Source organism: Meleagris gallopavo, chromosome 3 (assembly GCF_905368555.1).
Source record: "Meleagris gallopavo chromosome 3, MGAL_WU_HG_1.1, whole genome shotgun sequence".
NCBI lineage: Eukaryota > Metazoa > Chordata > Aves > Galliformes > Phasianidae > Meleagris > Meleagris gallopavo.
Window position 1 is genome coordinate 51680201 of NC_139406.1, and position 20943 is coordinate 51701143.

General features: G+C 37.4%; 1 protein-coding gene and 1 long non-coding RNA gene across 2 annotated transcripts; one reads left to right on the plus strand and one right to left on the minus strand.

The window, feature by feature from the left end:
* Positions 1–238: 238 nt before the first annotated feature.
* On the minus strand, positions 239–20726 carry B4GALT6 (beta-1,4-galactosyltransferase 6). Its single transcript, XM_085220944.1, has 9 exons — positions 20176–20726; positions 10451–10567; positions 9973–10086; positions 9517–9641; positions 8945–9061; positions 7440–7627; positions 6326–6448; positions 5495–5596; positions 239–3799 (listed from the first exon to the last, which is right to left on the minus strand). The coding sequence occupies exons 1-9, from the start codon at positions 20288–20290 to the stop codon at positions 3652–3654; spliced, it is 1149 nt and encodes a 382-aa protein (XP_085077070.1). The 5' UTR covers positions 20291–20726; the 3' UTR covers positions 239–3651.
* Positions 1690–7476, plus strand: LOC146544708 (uncharacterized). The gene is made up of 3 exons (XR_014882475.1): positions 1690–1701; positions 6268–6486; positions 7338–7476. It is a non-coding gene; the product is annotated as an uncharacterized LOC146544708 (long non-coding RNA).
* Positions 20727–20943: the final 217 nt, after the last annotated feature.

A 20943-nucleotide genomic window follows, 5' to 3' on the forward strand; every position in this document is an offset into this window, starting at 1 on the left:
TGTTTTTCACATTATTGTAAATCACGTACAAGGAAAATCACTTTTAAACAAGAGCAAAGAAGAGCTATTAGGAGAATTAACAAAAGTCATCCCACCACAGCCTAGCCTGATTTATTTGCTGTCCAATTTCCCCTCTCTTCCTGTTATTTCAAGAAGTTACGCACCAGAAAAATCAGCACTTTATCATCAAAACAAGAGATACCTCTCCAGAAAACCTCAGAATAACCAAACCAACACAATCTTTAGAACGTTATATTTCATAAAAGACAATGATAAAAAAGTACAAACATTCTCATGAACAACAAAAAAAAAAAAAACAAAATTATGATAGTACACAGGAAATTCCCAGCATATGTTTCAGTGCATTTTTCATTAAGCCTATCTTACACACCTCTACAAATAAAATAATCTTAAGTACACTTCCTCTTGCTGATAAGCAGTGGGTACTCAGAAGATTTTTAAGTAACTGGCTCATTAGTAATCCACTTCAACACAGTCATTAGTAAACGTAATAGAAAAATAGACTGGCAAGATCTGAGAAAAAGGAAATCTTGTACATTTTTCAATATAGTCTCTATTTTGAAATGGATTTTATATTTCATATTCTGCTATTTAGTTTTATATTGTGGAAAATGCACATAAGAGCATCTGAGTATATGAAGCAGATTCAACCGTTAATATTTCTGTAAAATCTTTATTCTCAACTGCAAGACCTTCAGAATCTTGAAAAAATAATTCCTTTCTTCCCCCTCCAAATTAACTCGTTGAAGAGAAGATGCTCTTTATTTGCCTCATCAGCAGTGTGCTTGGCCTCCCCCCACGTTTTACAAGAATTATGAAAAATATCAAAAGGAATGTACAGAACTCTTAGTTCTGCATCACATTTACTTTGTTTGAAGGCACTGTCTAGGTTAAAATTAAGTACAGAATAGTACTGAGCTCAAGCAGATTGTATACAACCATTAATTTGATGTAATTTAAGATGGCACCTTTGAAAACTTCTCAACAAAGTGATCGAAGTTATTTAGAGCGGAGTGTTGGTTAAAGTTACATAAAGTAACATCCATCACTTTGGGGCACCAAAATGCAAACTTTTCAAGAACTCTGCTATATGTCATAATCCATTCACATCCTGGTTTAAAATTACATTTTTCCTAAGACCAGACACGATTAATTACTTATAGCTGTAAGGTTATGTTAGTTCAGCCACAGCAAATGTGTAACACATTATGTATATATGTATCTATGCATATATATATATATATGCATTTGAATGGTTAAAAACTGCACATTTCACAGAATGCCTATCAAATGGGCACAAAAGCATGGTTCAGAAAACACTAAGACCTACATACCAAAGGATGTTTGGTAATCATAGGTGTTGAATTGTAGGAGAACTTCATACTGAAAACCAGAAATTGCTTCAAAATTACGACAATTTAAGATTTATTCAACAGTTCTTAAAGAATTGGATTAGTCTGTTATGAAATAAGACCAACTTTATTTTGAAGATGTTGTTGATCATACATATATTATCTCCCTTTATCCATATGCTTCAGAATACCCTATACACTCAGTTATAAAAATATATCAGGAGGTGATCTAACTTTTGAAAAGATGTTCTGTTCACTTTGTACTTTTCATTATTTTATTGGACCACATCATTGCTAATGCATATTAGATAAACTGGTGAATTTCAGGGTAAGTCCCATAAGGTTTATCCCTTATAATTGTTCTCAAGTACTACAATAAAATCACTACATTTCTACAAAATATTTGGGATGTCTAAGTAAAATCCTAACTTTACCTAAGAATGACTATGAATAACGTTTACTGCTGGGATGTCAAGGAAATAAAAAGTGTTTATGGCAAACAAAATATACATAGCACCACACTATTTGTGGCAGCAATTCAGGAAACCAACACGTAGTAATGAGTTAGTATTTTTTTGTCTACACTCTTACAGAACACTCTACGGATAAACAATCCTATACTGCTTTCCATTGTTTACAGGAGCAGAAGTCAGTCTTTGGTTCCTAAGGAGTTGAATAACTGCGACAAACAAAACTGTTCAGGAGAGCTTAGACAATATATTTGCATTAACATAGAAAATAAATGATTCAGTCCTTTTCCTTACTGCTAAACAAAGGATGTAAAAAAAAAAGTTAAGAAAAAATACTTCTTAGCATTGAGTTACTTATAAGTAGCTTAACATTACAAACAAACAGATAATAGGAAAATAAGAAGATATGTTTTTCATTCTAAGCCAAGGAGAGAGGCTAGTTACTCATACATTTTTACACCACAAAAATAGAGAAACAGACAGGACCAATTCTTAGTGGAACTGTGCAGCCTCAATCTCATTTGAAGTCATAGACTTGAGGATACTTAGTGCATCATAAAAGCATTCAGCACTGTCCTAGAATAGGCCCTTCAATAGCTATATTGACTAATATATTATAGGTGGAATTTTAAAAAGCACTTAGCTTAATTTCAGTTCCACTTATGCAGTCATAAGTGGAACAGTTTGACCCACACCATGTTTCTGAAAATCCCACACTGCAAGCATTAGAACTATGTTTTGTTATTTTCCATTAAAATCTAACTTTAATATTCTTCCAATGAAGACACATTTTTGGCTCTTCTGATTTTGGAGGAATAAAAGTGCTTTTCAATAGTATTTAAAAAAAAAAAAAGACAATACCAAAATACTGTATGCACCCAGACACATTGTTTTAGCATTAAAATCCCTGACATTGACACTAGTGGCACACGTGGAAACATTTAAGAGTTCCTGTAGATCATAGTATGTAACAACTGCAAGATTTTCCATAATACACATGCAATAGGCATATAAATATGATGCAGGGTATGGCAGGCAGGGTATAATTTTGCTGGCAATAAATAAAATTAAAAGCTTTCTTTTGAGAAAGTTCATATATGAAATTGATTCTTCTATATAGATATGCAGGAGGCCTAGAGCTCAAAACTAGTATAACAGTTTACAGTCATAGCTGGCCAACAATTAATATTTCCTTCATTTCACGTAAGGTATAACCTTTTTTTTTTTTAAGGATACTTACATTTTACACTTGTTCTTTCATGCTAATAAAAACATTCCTATAGAATTCAAACAAGAACACACTCAAATACATACTGGAGCATAAAATATTAAGCAATTTAAAAGCAATGTACACACATTAATTTACATCACATATTTACAAAACACGTTTTAAAAAGGAACAAAAGCATTCATTTAAATACAGGAGGGCAGAGTGGGAGCAATTTAGTATAAAAGAAGTCCTGGAAGAAGAATGTCTCTACTTCCAGTGAAGCTAGCAAGTCTGTTTTCTGCAGTTTGTTTAGCTGAGTGGTTAAGATAGAGAACATGGAGAACGAAGGCTTGAACAGTAGTCTCATGCTGTAAACATCTGAGTGGTAGCTGCTGGCTTTTCTTTCTGAACAGAATGCATGGTGAATACAATCACTTTACTTCTCATCCCAAATATGCATCATCAAATGGACAAAAAACCCTAATTCTAAGACGTTGATTGTTGTGTTTTTTTGTTTTACAGTGTCTTCAGTGTCTATTAATACCTTCCAGTGTATTAAAAGTTTACTTCAGTAGGATAGCTTGTCACACCATTTCCATCAATAGTCTCTAATAGGAGCAAGTTCTGGCATAAGATTAACAGTTACATTTTTATACAATCTACTGACAAGTATTTTAGGAGTGTATACTAAATTGTTCAACCCATCAATATACTGACGTTCTCTGGAATACCTCAGAAGTTTATATCTGTAGAGAGAGTTGGAAGAAGAAAACATGAGAAAGATTCGCAGGAAGCCATTCAATTTATGTTAGGCATGATACAGTAAGAGTCACATAGGTTTGAAAGACTACAACCTTTAACTCTGAAACTATCTTTCCGTTTTTTGAAATCATTGAACTATTATCTAAAGTTCAAAAGCCTGCCACTTTGGCTTTTTTTTTTTTTTTTTTAAACACTTCAACTTTGTTTACGTATGCAAGCTGATCTCAAGACCACATAACAAGATCAGAGGTGGATGTTGGTGGTATGGTAGCAGAAGTTGAACCTTCCATGCCAATATATTTTACTGCCATGTGGCAAATGATAGAGGAAAGGCAGACTGACAAAGTAGTATCTGACATGGAAATGTGTACGGAATTGAATTCCTTTATGCAGAAAGATTGACACCCTTGACATTCATGTTTGCTGAACATTTCCAGAGACAAACAGTGGATGTGAGCACAGTTAGGTTGGTGCATTTCAGTACTGACAGCAATGACATCAAAGACAAGCTATGTTTCAGATGGTCATGTGGATTTTTGAGTGTGGTATACAGGCTCTCGTTCATTGCTGGCAAAAGTGCATAGCTAATGGCAGCAACTATGTTGAAAAATAGTGGTTATTAGCTGAGAATCTGCTCTATCAAATAGTGTTATTGTGCTCTCTATCTTTTGTGGTTTTTATGGAAATTGTGGCTTTGCTTTTGGAGCAATCCACGTATTTCTTGCAATTCCAAACTAAATTTCTTCTTAAGGGACATGCAGTATCTTCACTATTCTGTGCTAGGTAACTCACTGTAGAGATAAGATCTAGATGCCTTCACTGTGCATCAGCATACATTTAAGATGTCTGAATTTCTTTACGTTTCATGCTTCAGATTCCTGCATTCACAAACATCTAAATTGAAGATTATTAAAAAGCAGTTTTTCCTCTTTGGTTACTGATATGTACATTTGAGCTTTTTATAGTACATATTTACTCATATCTACTGTATCTGACCATTTTCAGCTTTATTCATTACTTTTAATATATGACGCTCCCAGAAAAAAAAAAAAAAAAAAAAAGACATCCATTGATAGCAAAACTGAGCAGGATTTCTAGTTATTTGCAAACATAAACCAGAAACCCTATATTTTGAGCTTCACATTACAACTTGAAGATGCAGCTCGTCTGCTATATTCTGGTTGCTATTCTAGTCTAGGGTAGCCAGAGTGTTTTGCATAAGAAAGGAACCACAAAAGAGAAAGCTTAAGCCCACATGACCAGGAAACAAGATGACCTTCATCTCAGAATACAATGATATATGATAGAAGAAAACAACCCTTGAGGAGTCCTGAAGTTTGTTTTCACACAAGTCATTATCCCCAGCTGATCTGCTTCCTTATGCAGAATATCTAAATCTGCAAAGTAGAAAAGCTCTTCCAGCACTAGTGTCCAGACTATAAAGGAACTACAGTTTTCTGCATCAAATAGAATAACATCTCCTGACACAAAACTCAGTTTCTCTCACAGTTAAAAAAAAATAAAATAAAATACCTGAACAAAACACATATGTTTAAAAGACATGGAATTCAGCATTGAAGAGGGAGCAACACTGCTTATTTGTGCGTGCAGAAGATATATGTAAGAAAAATCCTTACATCGTTAGCTGCAGTGTTTGATTAGTTTTTAGTTTTTCTTACCTTCCTAAAAACTGGACTTCACCTCTGTGATGATGAGGAATGGATTTGTATTTCCCTAAATCTCCCTCTGGTCTTGTTACATTGTATCCAGCATAGTGAACCCTGCAGTGCAATGAACAAAGTATCAAAAATGCCTCTGTTTAAGTTACAGCAAAAGTGAAAACTATGCCTTAACCATTTTAAAAGCTCAGTCTTTCCACTCACTGACATCCTCCCCCTTAAAAAAATCCCTTCTGTCTTAATAATGCTGTCAAAAACTAATTAAGTGGAGAACATTAATCATTATATGTTTAAGGCACAACAGGATGAAAAATATGAGAATAGCAGGGAAAGGAGAAAAACATTCCTCTTTTAAAATATCCCCCTCTATATATGAACTCATGTTTTAAGAAGTCCACTGGAATTTACAGTTGTTTACTGTGAGCATTTAGTAACATGGCAAACGCTGCTGTCTGTTATCCAATTTGTGACCATCTATAGGGCCAAAATTACCACTCACAGCTCTTAAGATATTAAATATAGCTGAAACTCATCCTTACTCTACAGCCTATGATATGGTATTCTGTAATGCTAGCAGTAGAGACATTTAATAAAAGTAAAAAGCTACACACAAAGGACTAGAAGGAATGAGACTAATATACTTAATACTATTCTGTTGTTACATCTATTGTGTTAAAAGAGCTCTCAAAAGTCTGTTACATATCCAAAGCAAAAAGGCCAAGAAAAAAAAAAATTAATGTCACACTCATTCTTTTTATTCCTTAAAACAACAGAATTAATGTTGGATACTGTAGAACAATCAAGAAGATATAGTAAATATCGAACATTCACCTGTTCCAAAGATCATCATCTTCTCCACCCCATCCCCAGAAGGCATTTGGAAATCCATTAATCTTCTTGAATTGTTCCACCGTCAGTCCACTTACACCACCAAAGAACTCATTGTACGGAAGACTGAAAAAGACAAATTTCATATTCTTATCTGGACTTAAGTAAGTAGTCCTGTTATTGAGAAATACCCTTCAATAAGACACAAAGAATCCATAACTGAGGACATGTACAGAAGCAGAATGTGTCGACTGAGATAAACTGACTCACAGATCACTGGCATTAAGTAATACACATTGAAGTCACATAAAATATTTACAGCAGCATTAGATTTGCATGAAAGGTACCCTTACACTCAAATTTGTGTCTCAAATCTTTAGCTGTAGTAGCTCAAATTTGTAACATGAGCGTACCACATATTTCAAATGGCTGATTTAGATCCAAAGCTGAAAGTATAAAATGAAACCTTCTAATTATCTTTTGAACTACTCAACCGAGAAGAAAAAAAAAAAAAACACTTATTATTACTTCATTGCTTTTTTAAAATAATAATAAATCAGCAGTCAGTGAAGCATCAATTCAGTAATTTTAATTCTCAGCTGTATTCTATGGAATAGTTAAAAGTTATAAAGAATCAGTTTAATAGTATATATTCAACTACAGTAAAATACTTATCTACTTAAAGAAATTTAGATTTCCAGTTTTTAGAAAGTAAATTTTTAAATCAAAGACATGTATAGGTATGCATCTTTTTTTCCCAACAAGCATACACTAAGTACTAGCAGTAATTATTAAGTAATATGCAGTTGACCAACAAGAACAGCCAATATTCCTATATAATGCAATCTATATACACCAGGAGACTTGTGCAATGGGATTTCCAGTCCTCAAAATATTTCCTCACTATAAAAAAAAAAAAAAAATCAAGAATCAATATTAACTTCCATGATTTATAGATAAATTCTTCACTCAGCAGCTGCCACAGTGAAGTGCGTTTTAATGAATATCGTTTCAGATTTTCTGTTTCATCTATTGGATTTACCTTGAAAGAATTACATACGCTTCAAGAATGTTTCTTAAAGACCCAGAAACAACATGGATAAAGCCAATTACTTACATGTACATGTATTTGTCCAGCTTTGCTGCAAAATGACGTGGCATTTCTCCACATCCGTAATAATTTCGGTCATTTTCAGGTAAGTGATCCACATCATGAAATATTATGCAGTCCCAGACAACATCCTTCATAGCCTCCTTGAAGCCAACGTTAAAGAGCATTGCACGATTAAAAGGTTGTGTACCTGTCTTCAAACAGCAAACAAGGAAGAAAGAGACATACTTTCAGCACCGGAGAAACACATTACATTCCACACAAAAAGAAAAAACAAGTATTCGCTTGTTGATGCTTGTTATTTCTGTAGTTAAACAGAGGAATGGCTCTGGTTAATTTCATCAACTGGGCTTTGTGGTTTAGCAGTCTGAGACAGCTTTCCACCTTGCACAAAACTTAACAGCGCTAGCAACTTACAGCATTTGATCAGTACAGCGTGAGGTTACCAGTTACCTGAAGTATTTGAAGTGTTTGTTATTATGTAGGTAATTATAATTAATCGTATAATTGTAATTATCATTTTAGAACTTAATTCCAGTTTCTGAGAAACTTTAATGAAATTAAATTCAAATTCTTTTAATTTCACAATTTAAATCTTCGTATTTCTATTCTGAACAAATGAGACAATATAACTAACAAGACTGATTCATAAAGCAAATGCATTCTACATGATTTAATGACAATTGGTGATCTTTTTCTGTTTGCTACTTTTCCAATTGTCACCTGAAAATGCCACATAAGATAAGCCATGAGAAATCCAGTAATTTCTTCAGAGATCTACTTATCTACTAAAGCCAACAACAGCACAGAGTCTTCCATTAATCTCAACTACTTTGTTCCTTCACTGTGACTTGCAGACACTTTGTTGGCTGATTGTTTTTTTTTCCCCTCCACATCCATCCCTCACTGTTTTTGAAGAGTCTCAGTCTCTAGCTAGTTAGTAATTCTGTACTATCAACATTGCCATTATATTTCACTTCTATTAACCAGATGCATACACATTAAAGCTACTGGCTTTGAATGGATTTCATCAAGTACATACTGTAAAACGGCCTTCTCTAAATGAAGATTTCCAAACTTCTCCCCATAAAACAAATTTAGGTTTTTTTGTTTGTTTGTTTAGTTTGAAAATTTAAAATGACAATAGACTCCAAGAATATGTGTTATATTATCACTACAAAATACTAGCCTGTACTTGGGGGAAAAAAAAAAAAAAAAAAGCAACACAGGCTACTCCTTAGGACGAAGCTGAACATTGTTTTTTCACTCAAAAAATTAAAACATAGAATCATAGAATCCTTAGAACTAGAAGGGACCTGCAAAGGCCATTTAGTCCAACTCAGCAATGATCAGGGACATCCACAGGTAGGTTGCCCAGAGCAAGCATAACCTCAAGAGTGACAGTTTTTCAATTCTTGATTCATTCAAATCTTGGTTAAAAAAAAAAAAAAAAGTCAGATCTCCTTTAGTAAGGAATCCTGAAGATTCATTTTTCAAGCCAATGTTGTTACCTGTTCAACAACATAGAAGGCAAATTCCAGCCGCTGCTTCTGCAACATCGGTATCAGATGCCGGAAGAAAATTGGAAGATGCTCGTGACGATTACGGAAAGGAATGATGATCGCCACCTTCAAAAATTATTTGTGTCAAACTATTTTATTAATATTTTTTAATTATGCTTTATTTAATACAGATTAACTATTTTCCCCACTGTACATAAAAAATTAGCTCAGTGTTCTAAAATGTCATTTCCATTAAGAAAGCAAGTTTGAATTTTGATCAAGCAACTGAAAAGAGAAGAAAATATCTTAAGTAAAAGTTGAATAAAATTTTCATTTTATGATAATTTGCTTCTAGTTACACTTTAAGCAACATACACATAGGACAAGTTTATGCCTACATAACAAAGTTATGTTTAATTACAGCTCATGACAATCCATTTCATGTTATTCAACAAGCTTTAGTCTCTGAGCACAAAGCACGTATTTTAATATACCACATATAATAAAAAAGCGTAGCAATAGAAGACTGAGTACTTGCAACTGAATTCAAACAAGAAAAAAAAAGCAAAGAAACACCTCACCTTCCATCGTGGCTTACAGTCTTTGGGCTTCCAGTGTCCTCCTGGTTTGATGTCTAAGTCTTTTGAAAATAGTTGCTGAATTTCATCAAAACTAATTTCACTCATATTTACATCAATAAGGCCTCCTATATAGAAGAAAAATATTTATTAATTTCAATTATGATGGTAGGTCTAACTCTACAAAGCATATAACAGGCAACTGTCAGATTCCTTGAAAGTTTCCTTAGAAATACTTATAATGCTTATATGCATTTTTATACCAACATAAACATCACTCTGTTTCTCTGATTATTTGTATTTGATGCTGTTAGAACTTTTTATTACATTCCCAAAGTAGGAAAATTAAAATATTTAGTATTAAATTTAGTATTAACTTTTTTTTTTTTTAATAATTACGTTGCATTTTAAGTACAATCCAATTGACTACATAAGCATTAAGATCAGCTTTAAACTTACTCATGTAAGGCAGTTTCTCTGGACAAGCCTGGTAAGGAGAGTAAGTGAAGTTTTCTGGAAGATACATTGTTGTTTGAGCAACACAGTCACTAGAGTTGTTTCCTTCAGGATAATCTTAAAAAAAGGGAATGATTGGTGTAAAAAAATGTAAGTAATCCAGTGATTTTCTATCATATTATCACACAGTTGACACCACTGACTTTGTAAATTCAAAATTCCTTACAGCATGATGAAAAAACATTCTACCACAATAACAGTAATTCACTTACAGTATCTGTGTTACAGCTATGACATTTTCCCTGTTAAAATGAATTGATACACATTAATTCTTTGGCCTTCTCTACAGTCACTGAAAAGTTGGATGTGGTTCTAGGTTTTCATAGTCAAGCTACAACATCAAGGTTTGTTTGTGTAGGTCCCCCCCTATTCATCCCAAAAAGATCTTTTAGAAATGAGATTAAATAAGAAATATCCTTACCTGTTCCATTCAGTGTTGTATTTTTGTTAGTATACAATCTGATCATGTGTCCTATTGTTTTTACATTTTCCCTCAGCATTATACCACGAGCTTGCACCATGAAGAGATACGTATTTGCTGAGAAAACAAAAAGCAGTTTTGATTTCAATTAAAATAAGGTTATTTCAAAACTTTTTTTTAACATCCACTTATAATGTGCTCAAGTGTTTCTTACTAGGTCTGAATTCATAGCTAGTGAATATTAATACTACAGAACGAAGATCCTCAAAGAGTAAAATTTAACAAAATAAATTCAGTGACAGGCTTATTTATAAGATAAAATTATTGAAAGTCAATGTGTTTCATATTACACTTTCTTTTCACTTTAGCTTACAAAAAGCAAATGACAGTGCAGGGAATCAATTGAATTTAACTTAAGTTTTCATGTGCAGACACACGTCCATCCATCTCCAAAATACAGGATACACATTAATACATACATCATAAAAATACAGGACAAAAAAAAGTTTATAAATTCTTCAGTCCCACAGAACTATCCTCCTTTTTAATCTTTAGTTAAACACAGCTTTCAACCAAAGTGTACTGCTACTCATTCACTCCTAACTGTTGTTTCATTATGCAATTGTTATAAATCACTGCCAATCATAAAATATTAATGCTTGATAATTAGATATAAAGTATTCATTTTAGGCAGTAAGCATAAGTAAATTAGCATTGAAAGTGACTATGACACTCACTCATAGCAACAATAAGAAATATTCACTTGTTTCAGCTTCGCATTCAAAGCCCCAAATCTGACCTCAACATCCTAAACAGAAAGCAAGTCAGTTGGAAAAAGGGCTGCATTTATACCTGAGTAAGCAAACGTGTATCCAGGACTCAAAGAGCTCAAAAAACAATGTAAAAAAAAAAAATCATTCTGCAGAATGACTTTTAATCTTTGGAGCAACAAGGACCACACAGTCATCTACTCAACAGTTTAACTTCAATCATTTCAACTATTTGAAGCACCCATTTGTACGGCAGATATTTGGCTTGCTGGAACTATTGAGCCACTGTAACCAAAAAATGCTCTGAGATTTTGGAGGAAATAACTAAATATACTAGATCTCATGACCCAGCACCAATGGCATGACACAAACAAGGGCTCACAGTGCCAGAGGCAGATGTTGGTGGTATGGCAGTAGAGGCTAAACCTTCCCACCAATAACATTCAGTTACATTCTATTGCCATGTGACAGATGTCAGGGGCTGACAGAATGGTGTCTGACATGGAAGTGGTTATGTAACAAAGGTATAGGATTGAATTGCTCCATGTGGAAAAAATGGCACCCACTGGTGTTCATCAATGCTTGCTGAACTTTTACGGAGACCAAACAGTGGATGCGAGCACAGTGAGACGGTGAATTTCAGCAGCACCAACAGCAACATCAAAGACAAGCCACGTTCCAGATGGCCATGCATAGCTGTCACATCATGAAATGAAGAGTTCATCCATGTGAACTGGATAAATGGTGGCAATTGTGTTGAAAAGTACTGTAGCTGAAAACTTGCTCTATCAAATAGCGCTACTATGCACTTCATATTTGTTGTAGTTTCCATGGAAATAAACAGCAGGCATTACTTTTGAAGTGAACAGTAACTCTGAATCAGTCAAAGTCTTTTCACAGCGCAATACAAGAGAACTTTGTATAAAGGACAGGAGAGCACTTCCAAAGGAAAATATGACGACCAATTCCACCACATTAGCAAACAATACTAACCGACATCCACAGCAATCTAAATACCTACACTACCTTTCCAGAAATAATATCTGTAAATCCTACAGTAATGTTTTTGTGTTTGGTTTTAAATAATTTATGGGGAGTTTTATCGGCATTCAGAAAACTCTTTATTAACAACAAGGGAAACTATTACTTAGCAGTCAAGCTCAGAACATTCCAGGTGCTGTGCATGGAGTATAACCTCCAAACTCTTGATCAAGAAGACTAGCTGTTTTGACACATGAGAATTCACTTGTGTAAAAATTATTCAACTACTGGCATTGTTAACTTATGTTAAAATCCTACAGCCACAAAAAACAAAAACAGCAACAAAAAAAAGAGTTTGGCCTGATACTGAAAGTAGGATCTCAATTTTCTTAATAAGAAAGCTTAATGCTTTTTCTTCCGCTTACACATTTACTAGCCTTTTTTTTTCTCCTCGCTGCTACCAAAACACTGGCTGAAAACACTTCAGCTATTACACAAATAAATTGTACACAAATAGCAATGGAAACTGTGGACACTGCACAGGCAGCAAACTTATTCTCCAAAATTGCTTCTGCTATGGCTGAAAGATTTATTCCAGAAGTCGTAAGAAAGAATATTTTAAAAAATCTACACCAACATATTACCATTACAGCTTTACTAACCTGATGCTAAGTACAGAACTAAGATGAAGACCTTGAAACAAGTCCACAGGAAAGACAAGAGGGTCATAAGTGCCTTCAATTCCTACGGGAAACCTTATTCTAATCCAGGTAAGACTGCAAACAAACCCTGATTAAACAAATTTTCTGCAAAAGCATCTACAAGCTCTCTTTTTTGAAGGAAAATTTGCTTCTCTTGAGGAAAATGCTTTTATCATTAAAATTGAAAAACAGAAACAAAAGGAAAAGTCTTACATAACACTTCCATAGCACCTGGCAAGAAGAGTTAGAGTCAAATATTTGTGTAAGGGTGGTAAGACATGGGGACAGTTTGCCCAGAGAGGCTATGGATGTCCTCTTCCTGCAAGCATTGAAGGCCAGGCTGGATGAGGCTTTGAGCAACCTGGTCTAGAGGGAGGTGTCCCTGCCTATAGCAGAAGGTTGGAACTGGATGATCTGCAAGGGCCCTTCCAACCCAAAACATTCTTTGATTCAAAAATTAGGTTATGTCAGTACAGCCCCAGCAACACCTGCTCTTAAAAAAAAAAGCAAAAAAACCCAGCATACGGAGCAGCTCAAATGGGGGATACTTGATAGAGAATCCAGAGACACAGCAAAATTAAAATGCAATAAACACTGCTTCTGCAGAAGGTAGGTCTTGCCAATGGCCATTTCCTCCGAAGTTATACATCTGATATTAACACCTGTTTTCATAAGATTTCTGAAAAAGCACATTCAACACATTGCATAAAAATTGACGTGGATTCAAACTGGTTAACAGAGAGATCTCAGCTACTAACTGCAAATGGGAAATAATCTCATAGGGACATTTCTAGAACAAGTCCCACACAGACCTCTTCTCATCTCAAGGTTATATCGTATTATTCTAAGCAACATGAGAGATATAAATACACTACTGGCAGACCTCATGAATGGCAATCAATCAAGTGTTAAACTCAAAAGTGTTCAGATTAAATTCTAAAGACTAAGCTAAATATACAGCAAATATAACTCAACTTGAGATGGCTTAAAAATCAAGAATTTAGGTGCTACGAATACTTTACAAGCTACAGCACAAGGACTTTAAAACACATGTAATAAATAATTTTGCAGTAAAGATAACCAAACTAAGCTAGGACTGCTGGAAATTACTTCCTGTTCACAAACTCAAATCTATTGAGAACACAGATAAAAATCAATAGTAGTGTTCAAAATCCACAAGATTTTATTTTTCCATTTCATAGAATCATAGAATGGGTCGGGTTGAAAAGAACCACAATGCTCATCTAGTTTCAACCCCCCTGCTATGTGCAGGGTCACCAACCACCAGACCAGGCTGCCCAGAGCCACATCCAGCCTGGCCTTGAATGTCTCCAGGGATGGGGCATCCACAAACTCCTTGGGCAACCTGTTCCAGTGTGTCACCACCCTCTGAGTGGAAAAACTTCCTCCTAATGTCTAACCTAAACCTCCCCTGTCTCAGTTTAAAACCATTCCCCCTTGTCCTATCACTATTTGTTGTTAATCAGAAGTTTTTAAAACATATGCAACAATAAAAAAAAAAAAACACGTTGGCCTTGAAACCTGGCCTACAGGAATTTTTGGCCTGATTTATTGTTGAACATTTAAAATGAATTTTCACTGTTCGTAATTTAATAATAAATGAACACTTATTTCATTTGTGTGATGAGACTGCTTTCAAGTTTGCATATATATACATCCTTGTAAGGAAAACACGTTAGAAAGACACAGATCACCTTAATCTGTAAGAAATACCAACGATTGATGTTCCTGGAGGTTAATAGAGATCATTCATATGATGCAGGTGGATATATCTTTACCAAATACCACAGAGAGGTTTCAAAATTGTTTACAGTGGTGGTGTTTTTTCAAGACTCCAGACAATGTCTGTATACTTGCTGTCACAAAGAATATGCCTAATAGATGAGTCCTCTGGCTCCAAGTCTGAAGGACTGAATAAACATCAGTTACTTACTTAGCAGAGCCAGTAAAAAAGGCTAACCTATCAGTCAAGTCTCCACTTAAGGGTGAAGAACAGAAACAATCGAATATTTTAAGCGTGATACCCAAAACAATCTTCAATACAACTTCTTACATACTTTACATGAAGCTGGATTCAATGAAGGTCCCTTCCATCTCAGGATGCTCCATTCTATCCTCCATCAGACAATTAGCTGATGGATTAGCAAAGTTAAATAATTCAGTAGCTAATTCTGAAACAATTTCCTCCAACTGAAGCCTTTGATAACAGTTGAACTTAAAATGATTGTGGCATAACCAACAGCACCCTGCCTTTGCATTAGCAACAGCATGGCCTTTAGGTCAATAGTACTGACTCTCCTTTGTACAGCAACTCGTGAGACCATGTTAGCACACCACAGCTAGTATGGGGATTCCAGTAAAAGAAAGGTTTTAACACACCAAAGCAAGCCCAGAGGAAAATCTTAATGATGGAGTTGGTAATGTAGAAACAGAAACTGAATGAAATGAGTTTTTCAGTCCTAACAGGAAATGACTATGGGGAAAGTGAACTTTTGGTGTTTTCAGTCATACAGTGGAAATGGAAACACTGAAAAGATGAAATTGAATGCTTCTCAGAGCTAGATAGAAAACAATACACAAGGCAATGAACACGAGAAAAAGATGGAAAATTCCAACAACATTACAACTTTCTCAGAACTGTCAAACACTGAGACAGGTTGTCCAAAGAGATATTTGAAACTCAACCAGACATGGCCATAAGCAATCTGATCTACTATGATCTGCTTGCAGCAGGAGGTTGCATCAGATAACTTCCACAGGTCTATGCCAACCTAAATTGTTCTGTGATCAAACAGCAAGTCTTCAGAAACATTACAAATGACAAAGATGCCAGGAACACAGAGGCTGTGCCCGTATCTATGGGCTCAGCACCTGAAATCATTCACAGGCAAAAGTTTATCTTGCTGATCACATTTTCAGTTCTTTCCTCCATTTCTGCACAAGTTGAAAAGGCTTGGTATAGGCTTTTTCTATTAGGTAAATCATTTCCTAATACTGAATAGGGGAAGAAATAAAATATATTAAATGTATCAACTTGTATGCTGAAACCAATGGAGATGGTTCCAAAGTTCTGCCTAGCTAGCAAGCTGCTCCTTGGCTAGGAATGACAGAGGAGGTTAACGGGAGCTGTGTTTTTCCTCAACAGTCTCATTCACTGCTCAGGTTTTCTGCTCAATGAGGTCAAAAACAGACTATATCTTCCACAATCCCTGCACTGCTTCATACCCAGTTCCCACAAGTACTATAACATCATCACATCTAAGCTGGCCAATTTAGACTGCAGTTGCCTACTGCAAGAGAGCTGTAAGATGCTGCTAGAAGTATTCTGCTGAAGTTGGAAAAAAAAAAAAACCCTCAGTGGTAAGAGATTGCTGCATAAAACCAGTTACAATGTATGAGATTTCAGTTATGATGATGATAGAAAAGTTGAGAAGTAAAGTACAAAAGATAAATCTCTCTGGCAACTACCAGATTGGCTTGGCAGTGAAATAAAATCAGCAAGCGTTCCTTCTTGTTCACCAGAGCCCTCTATCTTTGCCTGATTCTCCTCATCTTTGGAGACATTCCACGATGTAAACTCAAAACTAAATGTGTTTTGAATAGCTGTCAGCATCAGGCATCAACTATTCAAGTTGCTGTCATCAGTACTGTTATCAGCAACACTGAATAAGAGATTCCTGCCAAAGATTCCGGCTCTGCTAGCTTCCTCAGTCTCTACGTGCAGGATATATTTACAGTAAACATTTATGTATTTGGAACTTCCAATGAAGTTTCAGAATCATGTGCCATCTTCATTTATTAACTCAAAATAAGCAACTTCTATTTCAAGAACCTGAGAAGGAGCAGAAGATGAAGGGTATTCCATCAAATACAAGAGATTAGTACGCAGACGTGTTATTTCAACACTTAAACAAAAAACTTACTTTTCAAACATTTAAAATGTTGACTACCATTTATTTTACCTATCCCTCTGCTTTAAAGTTTCTGCTTTCAAAATGCCCATCCAATTTAAAAGGGAAAACAAAAAAAGAGAAAAAATAGTTTTCTTCTCTCATTAGTATTCAGAAGATTGAAGCGTTTCAGTTTCTGTTCTTCTATCAAAAGCAGACAGGGAACACTGAGGTAAGGTTGTAACCATCTCTACTCCACTCCATCTTCTCTTCATATAAAAGAGAGGAGAGGAGATGCACAAAAAACAGTGCATGAATTCTTCTCAGTAAGCCCTAAATTTTTATGTGGTGTGGAATATTACATCTTAGTCTCAAAATACACAGTAGTGACTGAAAACCTGACTCATAAATGCTTTTCTACTTCTCATATTCTGAAATGCACAGGAAAACGAAAGCTTCTATTTCCCCAAGAACTAATATTCTGCTAGGCCTCCACAAATAATAATAGAAATCAGTGGTATACATATAACTACTGTGCAAATAAAAGTATTTAAACTTCAAAAATAAGCAAAAACATTAAAGAAAGTGGTTGAGATTTTTCCTCTTAACAAATTACCCAAATTCACAAATTCTGCAGTTTCACTTAAAAAAAAAAAAAAGTATAGATGCTATCCTTTAACAGAGGAAATGTGACAATAGCCTCTCCAAAACTTCCCCAGAGCTAAAGAATTCCTTGTGTGGACATCTTCTCCTTTTGATAAGCCAAGAACTGTGTTCAAGAAGGGAACTCCATTGCATTAGACCAATAAAAATTAAGTTTTCATTCAGATTTTGTCATTTCAGGAAGCCACTCTGCTACATAGTGTACATACTCTTCTTCTCACACAACTGGGAAATCAACTTCTCCCTCTCTTTTCAATTCCCACCTCCATTAGGAAGAGAAAACACTTCTGTCTTCCCCTCTGCCGTGTCTTGGATCTTGAGGGAGAAAGTGTTCTGCTGAACCAAGAATACAATCATAGAATCACTCAGGTTGGAAAAGATCTTAAAGATCATCGAGTCCAACCATGACCTAACCATGCTACCCTAACAACCCTCTGCTAAACCATGTCCCTGAGCACCACATCCAAATGCTTTTTAAACACATCCAGGGACGGCGACTCAGCTCAACCAACCAATCTGTTCATTAGAACACATCTGCACATAGGAATTATGACAGATCTCAACTATTAATGATAACTACAGAGTAAAGTTCTATAGATATCTCACTTTTGCTTTGAGCTTTACAATTTTTCATTCGTAGTTACATATTCATAAAATGCTGCTGGCTGAACTTCAGTAAACAATCTTTGGCATGCTTCACCTCCTCATGCACAATCAACTTCGATTTAAATACACCTATTCCATTACACACAATCAAAGGGAAAAAGTACGTACAGCGATTTGAAAATAGCATATGCATACCACATGCAATTATTACATGAATCACCTATCTAAACTACTACTTTCCTTCAGATCTTCCTTTGTTACTATTTAGACATTCATCCAAGAACATTGCCAGGATGGCTGCCGGTTTTATTCTGAGATATAATGCTATCTTCTTCCTCTCCATAGTACACAGTAACATTTCTGGGAGCAAATCCTTGGGAAATCATCACCACATCTGCAATCTGACAGATTTGGATTACCAGTGTAAAATCTTCCTACTGCTCTTCTCTTCAAGATTTTGTACATTCACTTCCCCAGAAAGACCAGCACAGGATGGCAGCATTTTGAACTCTTAAACAGAGCAGGACACCAGTGAACAGTAATTGGAAAGAACTGCAATCTCACAAACTCATCTAACTATTGAAGATTTTCCTTATTGCAAGACTTGATAGGGCTGACTGTAACATATCCATCTGAGATTGCAGGGTTTTTTTGTTTTGTTTTGTTTTAATGTTGATTAGGCCTGAAATACCCCAGGAATTCTTCTGGAATACCCTGTTGATTTCACTTCAATTCTGGTACAAGGAAAACTGAAAAGCATCTAACCCGATAGCTAAGCAGCAAGAAGTCAAGAAAGAAATTACTAGAGACTACGAAACTGAATACGGTACTATACAAATGTTTAGTAAGAAGCAGATATACTTCTAAGACATTCAGCTAAAAAGAAACATTTCAATGATGAAAAAAATCCAGCGGCATGCATTATGCATCTTAACGCTCTTGTTCAGTACAAAAATGCAAACAGGACCAAATTAATTACAGAATGGCTTAAGTTGGAAGGGACCTTAAAGCCCATCCAGTTCCAATCCCCTGCCATGGTCAAGGCTCCCCCCACCAGCTCAGCTGCCCAGGGCCCATCCAAATTTGAGCGCCTTCAGGGATGGGGCACCACATCTTATCTGGGCAGCTGTGCCACTGCCTAATGCCTTTTGAGTGAAAAAACTTCCTCCTAACATCTAACCTAGATCTACTCTCTTTTAGCTTAAAGCCATTCCTCCTTGTCCTACCACTGTTAGATCAGAAACAGAAGTTAAGCTGAACAGCTAGAAGACAGTAGACAGCAGGACACAATTATTGCAAAGATTGGGCCACCTGATCAGAGGCTACATTTTGCAGCACTGACTGCAGAGAGGAGTTTCAAGCACTAAGAAAAGACAGAGATGACAGGGAGACAGCTTTACAGATACAAGTGGTGCAAGAGATAGCATCAACATTCTCTGGAAAAAGGGGAAGCATAGCCTAGCCAACAGACACACCACACAGCAAAACACTACAGAGCCCCAGACAGTATTTCTTATCTCAGGAAACACAAGCTAGTTCTGAAGGACTCGTCCAGTGAAGAAGAGCCTGATGCCCTCCCTGGAAGAGCACAAGTGAGCTAAGAACACAGCACCCGACCAGTTCTGTGGCTTGCTTCCCTATCAGACCCAGACCTGCAGCTGTGTTATGCAGCATTTCTCACACAACTCATCTCTCTACTGCAGCAGTGATTTTAAAGGTAATAGTTAACCAAGAGCATAGCTTCTGAAGAGATCTCACTGACAGAAAAAAACGACAAGCGTTTTAACGGATTCACGCAGCTACTATTGCCTTAAAAAGATGCATTCAGGCAACCCCGTGGCTCACTCCCTCCTTCTGCCATTAGCTTACGGCGCGGCGTTACGGCTAGCAGCGTTTTCACCTCACTTTCCTGGCCTGGCAAGCAGGAATAGCACTGCCCACGTCGCGACGCCAGATGAACCTTCTAGAGCGTCGGAAGGCAGCACAACAAAGATGCGGGGTTAGCAGCAGCGCGCCCGGCCCCGCACACCACCACGGGTACAGCGGGGGTCCTTGAGGCCCGCCTCCCCTCCCCCCCCAACGGGCCGGCTCACCTATGCCGGGGGCTACGTAGATGAAGTAGAGGCAGGAGGAGGAGAAGGAGAAGAAGAAGATGAATGCGAGCATGGAGCGATTGGAGACGCGCAGCACCTTCCGGAACAGGGGCATCCTCCCGCCGTCTCAGAGCCGCCCGCTCCCCTCAATCCCGGCGCGCGGCGGCCGCGCTTCCCGCAGGGCGGCGGCGGGCTCCTCCCATGGAGCGGCGGCGGGACGGGGGCGAGGGCTGCGCTCCGCTCCTGCCTCTCCCACCGCCCGGCGGAGGGCTCGCGAAGCCGAGCAGGCAAGGCCTGAGCGGGAAGGGTCCCCTAGCGCTGTCGCGGGGCTCGGGGGCCGCTCCCGCCGCTAGGCGCCCGCTCTCTCTTCGCAGGCGGCGGTAGCATCCCTGCTGCCGGCGGACAGGCACCTCCGCGCCCGGCCCCTGCAGCCGCTCGGCCCCGCCCCGCCGAGCCCCGGCTACTGCGGCGGTTGGAGCGTGCGCGAGCCGCGGCGGCGGCGGACTGCAGAACTGCGGCGGCGAGCGCGCACCCAACGGAGGGAGCCGGGAGGGGGACTGACGATGCCGCCGTGTTATTGCTGCTGCTGCTGCTACCGCGGGCCAATGGGAGGGGAGGGAGAAGTGAACCCACCCTCCCGATTGGCTGCCGCGCGGGCTGGCGCTTGTAACGCCCGGGCGGGGGCCGCGAGGGTCCCTCTGCGTGTCACGTGACGGCAGGGCGGGAAGAACCGTTGGGGCGATGGGGGGGGGGGCTGCGCCCCTCTGT

Bases quoted from the DNA above. Each gene is read 5' to 3' on its own strand.
- B4GALT6 (XM_085220944.1), bottom strand. From the start codon at position 20,290: ATGCCCCTGTTCCGGAAGGTGCTGCGCGTCTCCAATCGCTCCATGCTC. The intron at 10,568-20,175 runs GTGAGCCGGCCC...TTGTTTTCTCAG, and splicing joins CTACGTAGCCCCCGGCATAG to CAAATACGTATCTCTTCATG. The intron at 10,087-10,450 runs GTAAGGATATTT...CCTTTTTTTAAG, and splicing joins TACAACACTGAATGGAACAG to ATTATCCTGAAGGAAACAAC.